This window comes from Elgaria multicarinata, chromosome 4 (assembly GCF_023053635.1).
Source record: "Elgaria multicarinata webbii isolate HBS135686 ecotype San Diego chromosome 4, rElgMul1.1.pri, whole genome shotgun sequence".
Lineage (NCBI taxonomy): Eukaryota > Metazoa > Chordata > Lepidosauria > Squamata > Anguidae > Elgaria > Elgaria multicarinata.
This window is the reverse complement of record NC_086174.1, coordinates 73,229,735-73,248,084: the sequence shown is the minus strand read 5'-3', so window position 1 is coordinate 73,248,084 and position 18,350 is coordinate 73,229,735. Positions and strand designations below refer to the sequence as shown.

The 18,350-nt window shown below is 40.1% G+C and overlaps 1 protein-coding gene across 1 annotated transcript in view; it reads left to right on the top strand.

Moving 5' to 3' along the window:
* Window positions 1–18,350, top strand: part of PLEKHG1 (pleckstrin homology and RhoGEF domain containing G1) — a 138,634-nt gene that overhangs the window by 32,844 nt on the left and 87,440 nt on the right. The window contains exon 2 of the mRNA XM_063124550.1: window positions 7,818–7,892. Within this exon, the coding sequence (XP_062980620.1) occupies window positions 7,844–7,892 (49 nt within the window). The 5' untranslated portion in view covers window positions 7,818–7,843. The remainder of the gene's footprint in view (window positions 1–7,817; window positions 7,893–18,350) is intronic.

Here is an 18,350-nt window from a genome sequence, read left to right as displayed (position 1 = left end):
TGCAAGAGTAAAAAAGTCAGAATATACATGTAATAATACATATAATAACTAACTAAATAAAATCCTATGCTCGCTTATTTGGGAGTAACCCACTGAAAATAGTGGGACTCGCTTCTAACTCTGAGTAAACATCTTTAAGATTGCAATTGCACTTGTATTGTCAGTTTCTATTCTGCAGTCCAGATCCATAATACCAACCTGTTGTTGAGTCATTACCCTATATCATCATCATCATCTAATTATTTATATATTGTACAAAATTGTGCCCAAAGCGGCTAACAGCATAACAAATGAACAGCATAAATGTAACAGCAATATTATTTTTTTTAAAAAAGGAATACAGTAAGAACAATTAGAAATAGCCATGCTTTGGGGACATAAATACATACAATATCAAATAAAACAGTACAAATACAGTAAGCAAATCCAGGAGCTGAGCACTAGAGAGAATAAAGGAGAGAAAATAAAGTGTAACACAGAAATTTTAAAAAAGCACTCCCTACAAGGATAAATAAATCTCCATTCCACAAAGGCAATATGGTTTTCTTCACAATTAGCCTACAAGTACTGGCTGGGTAGCCAAACCTCTCACTCATGACTTTGTTGGGCTCAGTTCCCACCTGGATCTCCTATCTTAGTCCTGTCCCCATCTTTCAACTGGGGAGGTAAAGATTGCCAGTCCTCCTACAAGCCCCACATACACTCAGGCCTTAGCTAGACCTAAAGTTTATCCCGGGATCATCCCTGTTCATGTAAATGACACACAGGGGATCCCAGGAGCAAGCAGGGACAATCCCGGGATAAACCTTAGGTCTAGCTAAGGCCTCAGACTCTTGACATTATTCAGTCCTTCTTCACCAAGCACCTCTTCCAATACTTATCTTCAGGTGGCAGGCTTTATCAGGCTCCAGGGTAGTGTGGTGAGGCATCTGGAAACCCATTTGATGTTAGTCTCTATGATGCATTTCATCCATGGTGTATTTCATAATCTATCCTGGATTATCAACTGAAAGTTTTGCAAACCTAAAGGAAGCTTGCGGTACTGTTTTACATAAAACAGTTTGCACTGTGTGCATTAATTTAGTACCAGAAGATCATTAAAAGACTCTTTACTGAGATAACAAAGTGTCAACCAATTTAGGGTCTTGCTAGACCTACCAGTTAATGCGGAGAGGAGAAGGAGTGAGGCTGCGCCACAGCTAGCGCGGGCCGTCGCCCTTTTCTACACATAAGATGTGACGGGGAAAGGAAAGCCCCGTCGCATCCTGCATTTTAAAAAAAACCTTAAAGGGCCATGTGCGCAGGAGCGCACCAACGAAAAGGTAAGTCCTTGTTTTTTTAAAAAAGGGTTCCCCACTCCCCCTGCCCCCAATTTCCCCCCCCACAATGTAGGATGCCCCCCCCACTTGCCCCCTTGCTCGCACGTCCGTCCGCTCACCCTCCCACTCACCCCTTCGCTCGCCCGCTCGCTCGCTTGCCATGTCCACCCCCCCGCTTGCCACGTCCACCCCCACGCTAACTGTCCACCCCCGTGCTCTCTCGCCCACTCGCCATGTCCGATGCCCCCTCCGCCCCCCTGTCTGTGATCTCCCCCCTCCCCAGCCCGATGGGCACAGTGCGGAGCGCTGTGCCCAGTGCGTGGCTTTTCCCAGCTACTCGTGAGTAAGTGAGCAGCTGGGAAAAGCCACGGAACTAACTAGACCTTCTGCAGCCCCGGGCTGAGCCTGGGGCTGCAGAAAAACCGGGCCATAAGCGGATCCAGTTATTCCGGGTCAAGGGAGGGTTTAGCCCAGCCTGACCCCGGGATCCCCTGTGCGTTCCCTGCACACACTGCAGGGAGCCTGGGCCTCGCACCAGGCAAAACCCTCGTCTAGCAACGGCCTTAGTTTGAGTTGCAATGATCTGCTAACAAGTTGTAAATAGTATTTTGCTCATGCATAATCATAAGTAATGCCAAGTCAATTTTCCCCCATTTCTCTTTTCTCTACTTCCCCTATGAGCTTACATGTGTAAAAATGTGCCCTTGTTATTATTTTTTGTTAGGTTTGATTTGTGTGCTGCAGCTCCTATACATTATTTTCTGTTCCAGTGTTTTTTCAAAAAGTAAACAAGTTGTTTTTAATGTGAGATCTTAAATGTAAACAGCCACTGGAATGGCAAAGGCTCACCCACAGTGATGTAATTTTCCAATGCAAATTAGGCTAAATTGTTCTGAAATATGTATGTATTTTAATGACATATACTTATTTCCTCATATTCTTGCTAGGGATAAGCACCTGAAAACATTAATTGAAACTTTCAAACCACCAAGTTTGTCTAATAATGTACTTGCAATTGGCATCTGTTCATTGTTACTAATCATTGAAATGGAAAGTTTTCTGCAGAAAACTAAAGGACTGGGAAATTTTGTGCCCTGCATCACTGCTCACCCAACAATTCAAATAAACTTATTCTTCTGTGCTGCCCACATCACTATTACATGCACTCGTTATCAGTAGAGAGTTTATTTTCAATAACAATTATCCATTTTGAAAATCTTTTCCCCTATATGTAGTAAAGCAGTTTGGGGGGTGGCAATCTTTATCAGAAAATGAGCTGCAAAGGAAAGGATCAGTCACATTTTGCAGCTTTCCATGCTGTCAGATATACCTACCTAATATGATGTGTGAGATCAGAACTCCCTCTAGTGACAAAGTCCTGTGGCTTTGTAACCAAGTCATCATTAAACATGGGACATATGCATGTGTGACATGATAAATCCTGGTTTGATTCAGGTAGCTGCTCCGTTTCTCTATGTGCATTCACTCTTCATTACCAGTACACAGCAAAAACTGTATATCCTGTATTACAAATAATTGCCATTGTATTCAGTAGTTATGTTTGAAAAAGTATAGTGATATTTGAAATGTATTTTTAGACTGGGCAGATCCCGCTTAGGTTGAGAACATAATGAACCACTTTACAAAGCACTTCCAATATAAAATGCCAATGTCTTCTGGAAATGTCACTCCATTATGTGCTAATTATAGCTCCTACTAGTTCCTTTTTGCCTGATTTCCCTTGTGTATTCCTTCATAATGTTGATAATCCACCCCGCACACTCAGGTTCTCTGGGAAGAATTTACTCCAGTCAGCCAAAACTAGGCTGACAACTGTTACCCAGAGAACCTTCTCTTCTGCTGCTCCCAGACTGTGGAATGGCCTGCCGGAGGAGATTCGTCAACTTAATACTCTCTCTGAGTTTAAGGCAGCTGTAAAGACTGATCTCTTTCGGCAGGCCTACCCAGATGAATTTTAAGATGTCCGGTATGTTTTTAATCAGTTTTATGCATTTGATTTATATGATATTTTTGTATTAAATGTGGGTCCCTGCCTCAATCCAGAGGGAGAGGCGGGTAAGAAATAAACATATTGTTATTATATATTATAATTATCAGCCATATTTTTCCTTAATTAAGTGAATCAAGTTAACATTTGCCTATAAACATAGGTTATGTGTAGCTCTAGCAAATGTAATTGTGAGAGTCACATTGTTTATTTCTGTGAAATAACTAGTCTAGCTCAGTCATTGTAATTGGGCTACTTGTTAAATCCCTCCTTGATGAAACACTCCTGTTGCAGATCTCTCAGGCAAGAAATTCTCAGTCAGATCAACATAGGAACATAGGAAGCTGCCTTTGGTCCATCTAGCTCTGTATTGCCTACACCAGGAGCGCAGAACATCCAGGCTGTGGGCAAAATCCAATAAGGCTCTCTGAGTTTCCCCAGATGAACATGCCCCCTGGCCCTACCCCTTCCCCCTAACCTCACACCTTAGTTACTGACAGTTCAAGGTTTAAGTTAAAATATACTGGCATGTTGGGTATTTTGGCCCCAACCCTTTTGCTTTTGGACCCATCCTGAAGTAGAACTGTGCCCTTGGGCTGAAAGAAGTTCAACCCCCCAGTCTACACAGACTGGCAGCGGCTTTTCAGGATTTCTAATGGAGTTTTCCCCAGCCTTATCTGGAGATGCCAGGGTTTATTCTTTGGGTGAAATCCAGCATCAGACCTTTGCCCACACGATGGGACTTTCCCCTGCTTTCTTCCCTCATGCAGCTGCCTGTGCCCCAAATCTGCTCAGGAGTCTTCCCCCTCTCAACCCAGTGGAGAATTCCACCCCCCCAATTCTGTTAACAGTTATTTATTTATTTATTTATTTATTTATTTATTTATTTGATTCCCTTAAAATAGGTTTGCATAATAGGATGGCATTACTAGGATATTTTGAAAGTACTCATAGCCAACGATGCTACTTTAAAGTGGTTATACTTCTTTACTATCTGGGGAAAATCCAGGTTAATGTATTTGCAGTGTAATGTACTCACAGTGTACCTGTTTTTAAACAGTATAGATCAATCTTGTGGTGCTTCTGGCAGTCAAGACTTTAAATAAGTATCTTCAGTTGTGTTGTGTGAGTGCTTTTGGTAACACAATGCTTTCATGGCCAACTAGCGTACTGTTGGCAAGCACAGATTAATTGAAGTTTGAGCAAATTGCTCCTTGACATTGTTTTCACATCTTTCTAAAATTAGTCATGGAAGCTGGCAAGAGTGAGGAAGATGTTCTAGGATTACATGATTCTTTATAGATCACTTAACTTAAAAGCAAACGAACCCATTAGGCATTTACCATCCTATAGCTAACAGTGCAAGAACGATATAGTGAAATCTTATGCATATCTACTCGGATGGAAATCTCACTATGTTCAAAGGGGATTACCTCAGGAAAGTATGCAGACTTAATCATCCACTGTAGTTTGGCTAATGGAGCAGGTATCAATCCATTTTAATTAACAGTAACTACAAAATAGTCTGCTTAGCTTGGACTGAGGTCCTGTCAACATTCAGCTTGAGGACATCAGTTATGTCTTTCACAGAGAAAAAAACTCTAAAGCCCTAATCCTCCTTCCATTTCTCTATGACTGTATATGGAACATTTTTTATTCTTTCAGATTCTTTCTTTCATGAAGTGTACAGAACTACTGTTCTTTACTGAATTATTATTTATGAACTAAGTATACGTTTGTAAACAATATGATTTACATGAGCACTAAGTGATAAAAGTACACTTGCCAAGTCTTTAGAGATAAAGACCATATATTCAGTTACTGAATGATGATAAATGCTTCCAAGGATCTATTTTGAAAATATAAGGATTATTTCTCTCTCCTCCTTTCTGGAAGAGAAATTTCAATTTTAAACATGAATTTCTGTATATTTTACTTGAATAATACAGTATTTCACAATGATGTGTGAACTGTAGATAGTTTAAATAGCCATATTCTCCGTGATACCCATATTCACAGTGACATCCATTGATGATTTCTTCTTCTTCCTCTTCCTCTTCATCATCATCATCATCTCTACCGCCACATAGCTGAGGCTATCTGGGCATCTTACAAAGATTAAAAACCATCTACATTAAAATACAGTATACAATCATTTGCATAAAACCTGCAAACAATTTACACAAAGTCCCTCTCCCTCATTGCCACCTTCTGAGCCTCCCTTGGAGGAGGCACCTGGAGGAGGACCTTAGATGCTGAGCATAGAGTACAGGTAGATTCTTATCAGGAGAGGCACTTTATCAGGTATTGCAGTCCCAAACCATGTAGGGCTTTATAGGTTAAAACCAGCACCTTGAATCAAGCTCTGAAGCATATAGGCAGCTAATGCAAGCGGGCAAGAGTTGGTATAATATGTACACATTATACAACTGAAGACATACCTTTTTACACAGGCTTTCCCTGGTTTTTAATGTAGCTGGTTTTATATTGCCTTTTTAACTTTTTAACATTTTAAATTTGTACTTGTTATATTTTATGGTTTTTGGTTGTGCACTGCCCAGAATTCTTCGGCTGATGGGCAGTATAAAAATGTAATAAATAAATAAAAAATTAAGGCTGTATAATATGTATTTTCTAACTGGAACAACAAAACTGTTTCCTCTGCATAGGTTTTTAGGGGAAAGTGTTAAGCGCAGATTTTAGATGTTTCAACATTTTATTGTATTGACTATAGCATAGTGATTACAGGTTCCTAATTTTTTAGGATAAGAAAGGACCCTAAGGGTGCAATCCTAAACATGCATAGGATTGTGTCCTAAATGTGTACAATTTAATTGAAATGGTTGGGAAAGTTGAAATGATTCAACTAACATTTGATTGGATGTCTAAGGATGATACAGTGCAACCATCCTCAGTTGTAAGTCCCACTTAACTCAGTAGAATTAGGCACCAGAAGAATAGGCTGATTAATATGCTAATTCATTAAACAAAACACCTACGGTTTACAAAATGAATTAAGGGTCTAGAGCTTTCAACCAAGCACCTAAAAGCAGGGAAATTAGGTGTTAAGGCTCACAAGCCTTAACGCCACATCCTCCCAAAGGAGGTAGAAAGTACAAGTGAAATTCTCGTTCTCCCAAAGCAGATAAACCATGAGGACAGGATAGAGAATATGATATGCAGAGGTGACTGTGGGGTTGTGGAAAACTGATGATGAACAATTTCAGGCTGCTTATGACGACCCAGAAGGAGCCTGGATGGGCGGGGCTGGAGAGGCCTGTTTCCGGAAGTGCGGAAATGGGCCTCTCCAGAGCGGTGATCCAGGCTTCTTTAAAAAAAATTTAACAGGGCTGCCGTTGTTGTTGTTGTTGTTGTTGTTAATATCTCCTTTTTTGCTCATGGTGGTTTTTCTAGATGAACATGACTGGCTTTGCCATGTCATGCTGTCTTTTACTGATTCAGAAATGTCCTGACTATTGAACATGTTTTACGTATGACTGCTTTCTGGATGTTGGTGTGGATGTATTTTGGTACGTTTGGTCTCTGAAGGTTTTCTATAAAACAAATTTGATGTGATGCTGGTGACTGATGTGACTAATGGAATGACTGTAACTTTTTCCTGTTGCCATAGTTCTCTAACTTCCATAACCAGTAGTATATATCTTTCTCTCTTTTCCGCAACATTTTTGTTATTACATATTGCTTTGTCAATGAGGTACATGTGGTTTTCATTTTTGTTTATGCCTGTTATGTCTAGTCGATTGCAAAGTATTGTCTTGTCACAGAATTGTTCTGTCCCAGCATAGCGTGTTTGAGTGTATTAGATTGACTTGTTTGAGTGTATTAGATTTTGTTGTACTAGTTTTGATTTTATGAATTTTAGAATGACCAACCCCCCAATTACCCCTTTATAATGGTAGAATGCTTTCCACCTCCTGTCGAACCTTAACTAAGAACACACTGTCGTGCATTCTTCAATAAATGAACAGTTGTGAAGTGACAGGAAATTGGATTGGAAAATACTGTTAATTGCTTTCCACCATATGCAAATGATCAGATTCCTTAAAAAATGAGTTCACTGTATCTAGTGTTTAAGTGCTTTGTTTTTCACTAGTGACTTTACTAAGTCTTGTTTTGAACTGGAGACCATCAAACTTGTTTACCAAGAAATGATTTGGTCTTTCTTAGGAATATTTGATTCACCTTTGCTTAGCAAATGGCTAAGGAAAGTTCAGTGGTCACTTGCTGTAAAATACTATGGCATTGTTATCCCTCAAATGAATCTGATACAATCTTGTTACAGAGTTTGCAATTCTTTGTGCTCATATTTATTCATTTGTTAACTGTGTTGCCCTCTTACTGAAACAAGAACGCTGTAGTTCTTGTTTTTAGAGAATGAAGAATGTGTGAAATAGTTTGTAATCATATCCTGAACTTGCAAATATACTGGCTTCAGTATGAGAATAGTTTCTTTTCTTCATATCCCTCAGGTTTCACTGAGCTGGTCTTGGCGGAGATGCCAGATAAAACACCAGAGGGTAAAGAAACCTTATCCAGGAATGAAGGTTAGTATTGTTTTTTTCTCAAGAAATCTTGTTCTTTCATTTTCTCAGAATACCTATTGTAGGAATGATAATATCTCCTCCCCCCACCCTTAATTTGACTTATGAACATACTATCCCCCCTCTTTTCTTCTGGACATAACTACTCAGAAAACCTAGATCTGTAACATCTGTGTGTGGAGGAAGTGAGAAGATTCAATCAATATTTAGTTGGTTAGGGACATGTTAAGTTCCTGTCTTCTCATGTGTGTATGCATGAGTATGGATAGAGGAAAGGAGAGCCATGGGGTTGTAACTTGGTATGTTTGTATATGTTTTGGCACCAGAATCAAATTTTAATGACACATCAATCCTGTACATTCCTACACAGGAGTAAGTCCTATTGAATTCAAAGGGTCTTACTCCCAGATAAGCAGGTATAAAATTGCAGCCTGCGCAGTAATTAAAGTAGCTGAAGTTACATCAGGTACTTGCCTTTTAATATATGCTTCAAATTTGGATTTTGAAACCTCAACACAATAAACAGCCCCCTCCTCCATGTCCCTTACGGCCAAACCAGATATTACTTAAAATCTGTACCTAGCAGATATGTCTTTTCATTGTCACTCTAGAGTAGGCACAGGGGTCCCTGTTCCAGATCTTGAGATGCTCTCTACCGCCCCACACTTGGGTCCCAATCTGGATTGCGGCTGCTGAGCCTATGCTAGAATAAAAATGGGGAAAAGACATATCTCCTAGACACAGATTTCAAGTAATATCTGTTTTGGTTCTTACCTTTGCTCATAAGAATGCCATATTGTCAACCTTACAGATAAAGCTCCTGAAAGCTTGTTCCTTGTTTTAGATCCACATTCTTTCTTTCTTTTAATATTACTTTAATATTACATGACCAGCTGAAACAGGCAAGCGCCTCATGTTTACCTTTTACTAGCCTGTTGATGTTTTCCCCCAATAAGGCTGTTTGTTTTAGAATTATATTAAGCATTGCTTTGATTGTTGCAGCAAATAAGGATGTGGCATCTCTTTCACCTTGAAAGATAAAAGCAGAGCTTTGATAGTGAACCCACAAGATGCCAAAAAAAAAAAAAAAAACACCTTTCAGAGAAGAATGAGAACATAGCTATTAATGTGCTATATTGACATTTCTGTAGACGTCTGACTAAGTGTTACCCATTAACTGTAGCTAATTGTCATCTGATAACATCACTGAACTGTTTTGGTTCCTGTGTTGCTGCTATCACTATTGTTATCATTCTGTGAAAATTTTCCCACAAAGAATGATTGTTTTTCAGAGTTTTATTGCTTTGTGGACTTTGATGTCTGACTTAATAGTTACAATCTCATACACCCATTTTAAAATGTTACCATCTAAGAACTCATAATGTTCAAAAAACGGGAGACAAGGTAGTTATGAGAGAAGAGTTTCAAAAGTCTTAAAATACTGTATTTTTTCTACCTTCTAGGGAAATTGTTTGAAAAATCAACTGTCAGAGGAGAACTTTGTTCACTTTCAATTTAATTTGTTTCAGTAATATGGGTTGATATTTAATATTCAAACGTACAAATGTTTTACTAAAATCAGACTGGAAGCTGGCCAATTTGCCTTAGCTCCCCCACCCCCAGCCTTGGTTTATGTATCTTGGGTGCCACTATAGAATACACGTTTTAATAAACATCTTGGTTCATCATTGACTCTACTTATGCTCATTTCAATATCTAGCCAACAAGGACTTTGGATTCCCTCTCCCACCAAAAAGGCATATGAAGAAAGCATTGCTAGTCTGGTCCGGAGTAGGGACTTGCAGCCCAGGGAAATAGCCAGCCAGCATGAGTGAGCCACTTCAGACACCTTGTTTTTAGGTGTTCACCCAAACAATGTAAAATTTGACATAAATTTCCAGTCCACCTCTCAATGGTTCAGTTCAGACTGCACGTTTCTCCATAGTGGTTTTAGAACTCCACTGTGGAGTTTTTACACCACCGTTAAGAAATGTGTTGTCTGGTGGTTGAGTTTTTTGGGAAAACATTCCACACTGAATAGCCATGCTTTGCAGAGGAGAGTTCCTGCACGACAGTTGTGTTGCATGTTGTGTGGCAGGCTTCATGGAGTTTTCCATTGCGTCGAGTTGACTTTTCCCACTGGTTACAGAGTTCCCTGGTAAGAGCGGCAAAAGGAGTGAGCGCCACTCTAGGACAGCCACTGGGATTGTTTTTTGCAGCAATGGCTGATGGGATACCATCGGGAGGACCAGGGGAGGAGAGAGGGCAGAGGAACTGTCAATCAAAGGTCACAATGAATTTTACTCAACTCTACGGTAGCCCACAATCACACAGTGGTGGATTTAGAACATGTTGTGTGGGGAGTACCTTCTAAAAACTCAACTGTTGAGTGGAGTTTTCTCACTGCATTGACTAATGTGTTGTCTGAACTGAGCCAATGTGTGTATCATGCAGGTATACCTTAGGAATCTCATCTTGAATGTAAATTCAGTAAGCACATGGGTTTGCCTTTGTGAAGTGTTTGAAATTATCCAAAGCTGTACACAACACTCTCACAAACACCAGATGAGTGGTAGACCTGTGTCTGGACTTATACTCCTTTAAATCCTCTATACAAAAAACCCAACCAAGCAAACAACCCATGAAAATAGAAAACAAGATGTTGTGGAGGAAGGATTCTTTCCCTTCATGCCAGTTTTCTGTGTATGAATATCTTTAGTGGTGATGCATTCCATTATGGGAGCCCCACACCTGCAATCTGAAAGATCTTACAAATGTTCTGGCAGTTGCCTGCAGGGAGAGAGTGATGACACCACAAAGTTTGGGGGCACTTGGAGCATCTTTGCCTGCTTCCCAAGAGTAAAGATAATGGGCTGGTTTGGACATAATGGCAAACCATAGGACAGAGTTACAAGGCAAGCCTTGGGCTTGTCCTCTCCTCCCTTCTGCTCTGGCATAGCCACAAGCTTTCACTTTAGTTTTTCATTAACTGCAGCTTGTGTCATTTGAGACCAGCAAACTTTGGTGAACTATGGTTGGTAGAAACAGTGTGTGTCCTTGAGGAATATGTGGGAAATGTTTTTGAGAGATTGAAGTACATTACTCTAGCCTTCAAAGGAACAGAAGTGCAATAATGGACAGGACAGTATTGTTATGCAATGTAGCACATATCGTCCTTAATCTATCTAATTTAAATTCAGTGTTTCTATTGATTGGGATCTGTTTTCTTAAAATTGTTGGCAAATGGCTTCTAGTTCTCATTCATGTACACAATCTGAAATCACTTCAGTATAAATGAGTAGAGAACAATCTGATTGGCACATATCTTCATACTGGAAACTTTATCTTCACATATGCAAATCTATGAGGGCTCAAAACATTTCTTTTTTTAAAAAAGCAGCTGAGTTTTTCAGCATTGCAGGTTGCACACATACAAGGACTGGGGACTGCTTGCCAGCCAGAACCTAAAACTGTTCATGATTTCCACCCATAGTGCAATGTAGGTTTGATTGCCAAGATAACATATACAGTATAAGATTGGCACAAAATTGGAAATGGTATGGAATGAGAGTCCAGTTTTAAGCTGCTACACACAATCGATTTTTGACATTGTCCATTATGAGGGAACCGTTTTTACAGCTTGACCCCTTTTCTTAGTTTCTATTTGAGTAGCAGCTTCTGTTACAGCAGGAAATCCTGACCTGCTTTCCTGGTTTGGTTTGTCACCAGGCTGTTTCCTTCACAGCTGGCTAGTTTGTGGGATGTAGTAAGCCTTTCTTTTTCTCCTCGTAATCCAGAAAGGTTTTACACACAGTTTTGAAAACTGTTTTCCCCAGACTTTGCAAGGCATCTGGATAAACCATAATTTTTGCATGTTTTTCCTACCTCTTCCTGGACACCTGTAGGAGACAAATTTATCTGAACTCTTTGTACTCCTTCTTTATTTGATTTATCCCTAAAAGATTTTTTCTTTCTTTAGCTCATGGCCATATTTTATAATGCATGCTTTAGATTGCATGGAGAATACAGCTTTTATGTAGATAAAAATGTAGGCCACATTTTTAAAGTAATAATAAACAATTTAAAAATGAAATGTATTTACTTCCAGTATTGTCTTTTTAAAAAGGTATGTGTTTAGTGATATCTCCTGCTATTTCTATTGCTCATCTATTACTTTTCTTGTATTTCTTCCACATAGACAGGGCCAGATGTCTATGCCCTATAAGGAGTAGGAGAAAGATGATGTATGACAACATAATCTAACACATTTCCATTTTTCCTCTTTGAGGGGGCTGTAATAGAACACTCTGGACCACCAGAGTAGCTAATCTGCATTACTCGGCAGGATACTAGGTCCCTTGACAATATTGCTGTAGGCCATCCATGTCAACCTCTGAATGCCAAGAGAGTTTCTGAATAATTCTCCTTCTACCTTTTTCCATAATGTGGTGTAAAAGACCATTATTCCATTATGATATTTTTGATCCACTGAGTCGTTTTATGATACAGCCCTCTAGCTGAGTATGAATTGTGAAGGTACAAACACACATTTTCTAAACAGCTCTCTTCATGCTTTGGACCACCCTTTCCCTGTGTGTGATCCAATGTCCATACATTAACATCTTCTAGAGTCAGTGTAAATCTAAGTTTTGTTGAAGCAACCATGTAACAACTTCGGCTGAATATTGGGAATATGTGTTTCTTTGTAGTATCTTAACTGCCTTCTTATTCTGATATTTTGGGACTGTGATTCACACTGAATCTAAGGACTGAGCCAAAGCTACATACCTCATTTTGTGTGTGTCCCCCTGACTGACTGAATATCAAAAAGCACATCTGACTTTCTGCAGTTTTCAGGTCTTGTGAACATGTTCATATTGTCTCAGTACTGTTTTTCTAGCCACTTTATCATTGCTCTTATAGTCCTTGGCCTAGTTTGCCCATATTGCCATTTGAAGTTATTGGCTATGCCAGGCCTGCTGAGAGCTAATTGATGTCCATGCTCTTGGAATGTAGCTAATTATTAAATTCATGATGTCTTTGGAACAAGAAGAGCCCACGCTCCCTCACTTCTGATCATACATTTTCCAGGAGTGTACAGCAGCCTACATAGGATCATAGAATCATAGAATAGTAGAGCTGGAAGGGCCCTATACAGCCATTGAGTCCAACCCCCTGCTCATTGCAGAAATCTACCTTAAAGCATAACTTACCAGCTGCCTCTTGAATGCCTCTAGTGTGGGAGACCCCACAACCTCCCTAGGTAATTGGTTCATAATATATGTTGTATTTGTCATGCCTTCAGCTAGCACAATAAACTGATGATAATGATGATGATGATATATGTGTGGGATTAGAGATGTAAGGTCTGGGGGAAGGGAACAGGAAAAAATGGGAGGTTCCCCCCTGAGCACTGGTTTTTTTCCTCCTGAAAAATTGGAAATATAGTCTAAACTTAGTTGTCAATAAATTGCTCAATTTATTGTATTTCCAAATTTGATTACTTAGTTGGTAATATTTTTATTGTACTTACTGAAAAAGAAGAAGGTATTTCCTAATAGAAGATCTTGAAAGTTTAATAAATATAATACATTTCTGATTTTCTAATAACTCCTTTCCCCAATCCCAACTTCAAGTGAGCAACCTCTGAAACATAAAAAGACCCACATAACCTTTAAGAATTAGTTTCAAGTAACAAACCAGTGATTGGTGATGTCTTCCTGACATGATGAAGAATTGGGCTCTGCAAACCAACCTATTTCTAAAATAATAAATAAATAAATAATAATAATAATAATAATAATAATAATAATAATAATTTTGCACTCCTGATGTATTAGACAGGGTTGCATCTTCCTCCAGCCCTTGCCCGCAAGCCCTTGTGGCTTGCCCCTTCCCACTTCCTGATCAAATGGCAGAAATATCTCACCCTTCCTTCCCAATGCCTTTTGGAATGCATCAGGGACCCTTGGAAAAGTAGTCTTCCCAAGGTGCCCAACTCCATACAAAGGGCCCCTGCCAACCTGGGAAATTCATTTCCAAGGCTCCCTGGCACTGCCCTGACAGAATTTCCAAACTCCAAACACTGAGAAGGGATATTTCCAGTAAGACTTCCCAGCTGCTATTGTTGTTAGTTCTGCCATGCCAGTTAAGTTGGAAAGGAAATGGGAAGGGAGAGAGGATTTCTTATTAGTTTACAAGCAGAGCTGGAGAAGAACTCATAGGACTGTAGTGACCATGACAGGTTGTCAAATTTTGTATTCTAAAACCTGACAAATATTGGTTTTGGTGAAATCTGCCCTTTTTGCATGTTGACAGCTTGAAATAGCTGTGGGTTGTTATTTGGTAATCTGTTCAGCTGTGTCAAATTGTGCTACTTTTTTTTTAAAGAGATATCTAAATTATGTAGCATTACTTGATGCCTAGATAAGACCCATTGTAAATCTAAGTAAATATTTACCTTGGCACATATCAGGAGGTCCTGCTAATTCTATCCTGGTGAATGAAAATGAGTGTAGTGGTCTTTAACCCTACAAATCTGTTCCAGAAAGCAAGTTGGCTGAAAGCAGAAACACCATCTTTAGCACGATGGTTGCCAAGTTGGACTTCTAACATGTTTGAAGTCCTGAGGAGAATATTAATTATTCTCTTAAAATGGATCTTTAAAAACACAATGGTTACCATGAGCTTTGGTTGGCTGGTGTTCAGCATTCCAGTCAGCTGTGATCTAATGTTCTCTTTAACTAGACTTGTAAAACTCTGGTCTTTGAGTTTAAAGTAAGTGTGTGTGTGAGCTGAATAATCTCATCACTTATCAAAAAGAATAAAAAGTATCCCAAACACTCTGCGCTTTCCATTTAGTTTATTCTCCATTCTCAAAAGTGCCTAACCAAGAGTAGGATTTTAATTAAGAAGCACTATTCTTAAAGATTATATTATTCTTATATTCTTCTTCTTATTATTATTATTATTTTAAAAATGTGAACATCATAAAATATAAATGAGTAATAAGTAAGCATAAGTGGATCCAGCAATAAAATGTTGCATTGTAAAGTGCTCCTGTCTGGGTTCTAGCCAGTCAGCTATACCCTTTTCCACGATACTCCATTCCATTGCATCTCCCTCCTGGTTTTCTGTTTCCCTTCACTCCAGTAGTGAGCCAGCATTCAATGCCCACTGAGCATGCTCAGTCTACCTTGAGCTATTTAGACCCCCTTAGAGTTTTTTTTTCTAATGTTGTTTTGTACTTCTGCAAAACGTAGGGTTCCCCCAAGCCTGTTCATAACTCCCTGTTGTGTGTGGATGGTGCCATTTTGGTTACGTAAAGATTCAGACTTAGAGATTGAGTTCACTATGAATATAACACAGCCTTCCTCAACTTGGTGCTTTCCAGGTGTTTTAGACTTTAGCTTCCATCCCTGCTAGCATGGCCAATGGCTTGGAATGCTGGGAGCTCTAGTCCAAAACATCTGGAGGAAAGTCGGGAGATCTGGGTTCTCTCAGCCCAACCTACCACACAGGGTTGTTATTGTGGGCATAAAATGAAGAGGAGGAGGATAATGTACACTGCCTTGCGTTCCTTGGCATAAAAAAGGCAGGATATAAATCTCTACCTATAAAGGGAAAGTATGTGTGTGCAATGTATGGCAGGAATTCCCCCCCCCACTTCCAGATGAGTTAGAAACTTGAAATTTGGCATGCTGATAAGGACTGGTTGTACAATGTACCAGAAAAATCTAAAAACACAGAATTTGGGGATTTAAGTATTTTGAAAGAAATTAATAGAAAGCAAGGCTTATGCCTACTACTCCCAGCATGCCTGGGGTGGAACTCCCAGCATGCCTTGTGTGGGAGGCCAGACTTACTGGCCTTTGGTGGCCATTGTGGGTGCATAGGTGGGTTGCTGTTGTGTGTCTTTCACAACCCTGACTCCTAAGGTTGGTCTTAAGGTCCTGATATTGTTGTTTTCTCAGAATCTGGGGGAAGCAAGTACACAGCCTTTGCCCTTAAGAGGGAGGGAGGAAGGGAGGAAGAGAAGGCACTCTGTGCATGCCCAAAAACAGACCCAACGAAGGGGGAATTGCCCAGCCCAACTCCAGCTCTTCGGTACAGGTTCCTGATGGAGCACTTGGTGGGTGAGAAGCACAGGCTGATGCAGTCCCAGCAGGATTGGCTGGAGCTGGGTGCATCCACTGACAGCCACATACCTCCCTTCCTCGGCGATGCTACTGCTCAATGCTCTGTCGAGGAGCAGCATCGGCAACAAGAGGATGTCTCAAAGGACGCAAGCAACTGCAGGCTGCCAAAGCCATGTTGGGTGGTGTAGTACTGGCATGTAGAGTGGTTGATTTTAAATAAAGTATGGATTAGCAAACCAGTTCGCTATCTCTCAATCCTAACTCAGCTTCCACTTCCCTGACTTCTCACTAACTGTTTTTGTTTTCCTTTTCTCCAACTGCCACTAACCCCTTCCACCATTCCATTCTAGCCTCAGCTATCAGTCAGACTTTTACATAAAAACCATAAACTTTATTCAGTAATTCCTGCATCTGTCTTGGAATGTTGTGGTTTAGTTATAACAGGGGGAGGGGAAAAACACAGCATAAAAAAGCTCATCAATTTAAAAGGCCTTGGAAAATAAAAGTAATTTTTAAAAATCAGTTGGCACTGGAAAGCCATTAATGCAGTCACTAGGCAAGTCTGCTTGGGAAAAAGAAATTGATAAGCAGGGTGCTGCAACTAAGAAGGTCTGCTCTCCAGTTGTCTCCCACCACACCTCAGAAGGTGTTCAAAGATTAACTTGTTATTCAGGAAGCTAGGCTTGCGCCTACAACTCCCAGCATGCCTTGGGCGGAAGGGAAAATTTAACGGGCTTTGGAAGCAGCTTGCCATTCTGGGCCTGAAGGGAGAGTGCCTGGGCTGGCTGCCATAAGTTGCTAGCTTCAGCCCCGTTGCTGACAGCATTAGTCAGTCAGCTGGCTGGCTCCCTCATGGCCTACCTACAGGCTACAGGCACCAATTGTGCAGTGCAGCCCTGAGCAGAAGATCATGGAGCAGGCCATGGAGAACTGCAGCTTTAAGGCAGCCTTGGCCTGCATTGGGAGTGTGTGAGAGAGAGAGTGGGGAAAAAAGAATTTACCTCACAGCCAAGCACCAGCCTACATTGCGGGGTTGTCGTGAGGGTGAGAGAGAAAAAAAGAAACAAATTTAATTTGTTTAAAAGTTAACTCACAGGCCTAGCACTGGCCTACTAATTTAAGATGATTACTTCGCAGGCCTATGTGAAACTATCATGTCTCAAGCAGCTAATCATAGCAAAAAGTCACCAAGTGTGGAATATTGACTCTAATGGCACGCAACTATTAAGTTTTCTGTAATTCAGCAGCACATACCTTAACTGTATTAAATGATCACATTTAGTGGAGCTCTTATGTAGAGAAGACAGATTTGACAGTGGGCTCTCCCACACTAGAGGCATTCAAGAGGCAGCTGTACAAGCCATCTGTCAGGGATGCTTTGAGGTGGATTCCTGCATTGAGCAGGGGGTTCGACTAGATGGCCTTAGAGGACCCTTCCAACTCTACTATTCTATGATTCTAAGAAGAACTTTTCTACGTGATACATTTATTGTGCACTTGTCATTCCCTACTCATGGTTGTTTTCAGGTTCTTTAGATTGATGTTGTGATTCTCCAGGTTTGCTTCTCAGCACTTTCAGTGTTTTTGTTTTGTTTTTGTTTTAGAGCAGGGAAAATGGGGTATTATTTCTGATAGTGAAAGAAAACACTGATTCCTCTTTTGTGTTTATACTATTCCACTACACCACACCACAATGCCACCTGGACGTTATGTAGCTGAAAAGCAGAAAAGGAAACTCTCCTCATGTAGTGCTCAGATCTCAGTTCTGTGACATATCTGAAAGCTGTGGATTAACAGTCTCATGTAGAAAAGCCCCCAATCCCCTGGATAAACTATTCTGTAGAAAGTCAAACAATAGTATGACTGCTATCATCACTTTCAAATGTCTAGATTTCTGAGTGGCTGTGTATTGAGAGATGTTGCCAGATTGGATTTACTCGAGATAATCTCAAACATAATCTGAACATTTTTATTTATTTTAAAAATAGCATTAAGAAAGTCTGCCCTCTAATCAATTTTTAATGGTGCTTGCTGGCAGATACTTGTTGCAATCTGGAGTGTGCATGAACTCTCTTGCATGCCTGCCTGTCTCTATGATAACAAAATTTCTTGAAAGGCAGACATAAATCCTTAAAGCACTCTGCATCTCGTGCACTGATTAAAAGAATAGAGTTCATGCCAATGGATGGGTTTTGGAAATGGATCCTTGCTAATGAAAGGTACTAAATACATGTAAGCTGATATATGTCTCAAAGGGGACTAGCAAGTATCTTTTTCCAAAAATAACCTTGAATTTACTATGTGTACCCTCCTTAGCAGCAAT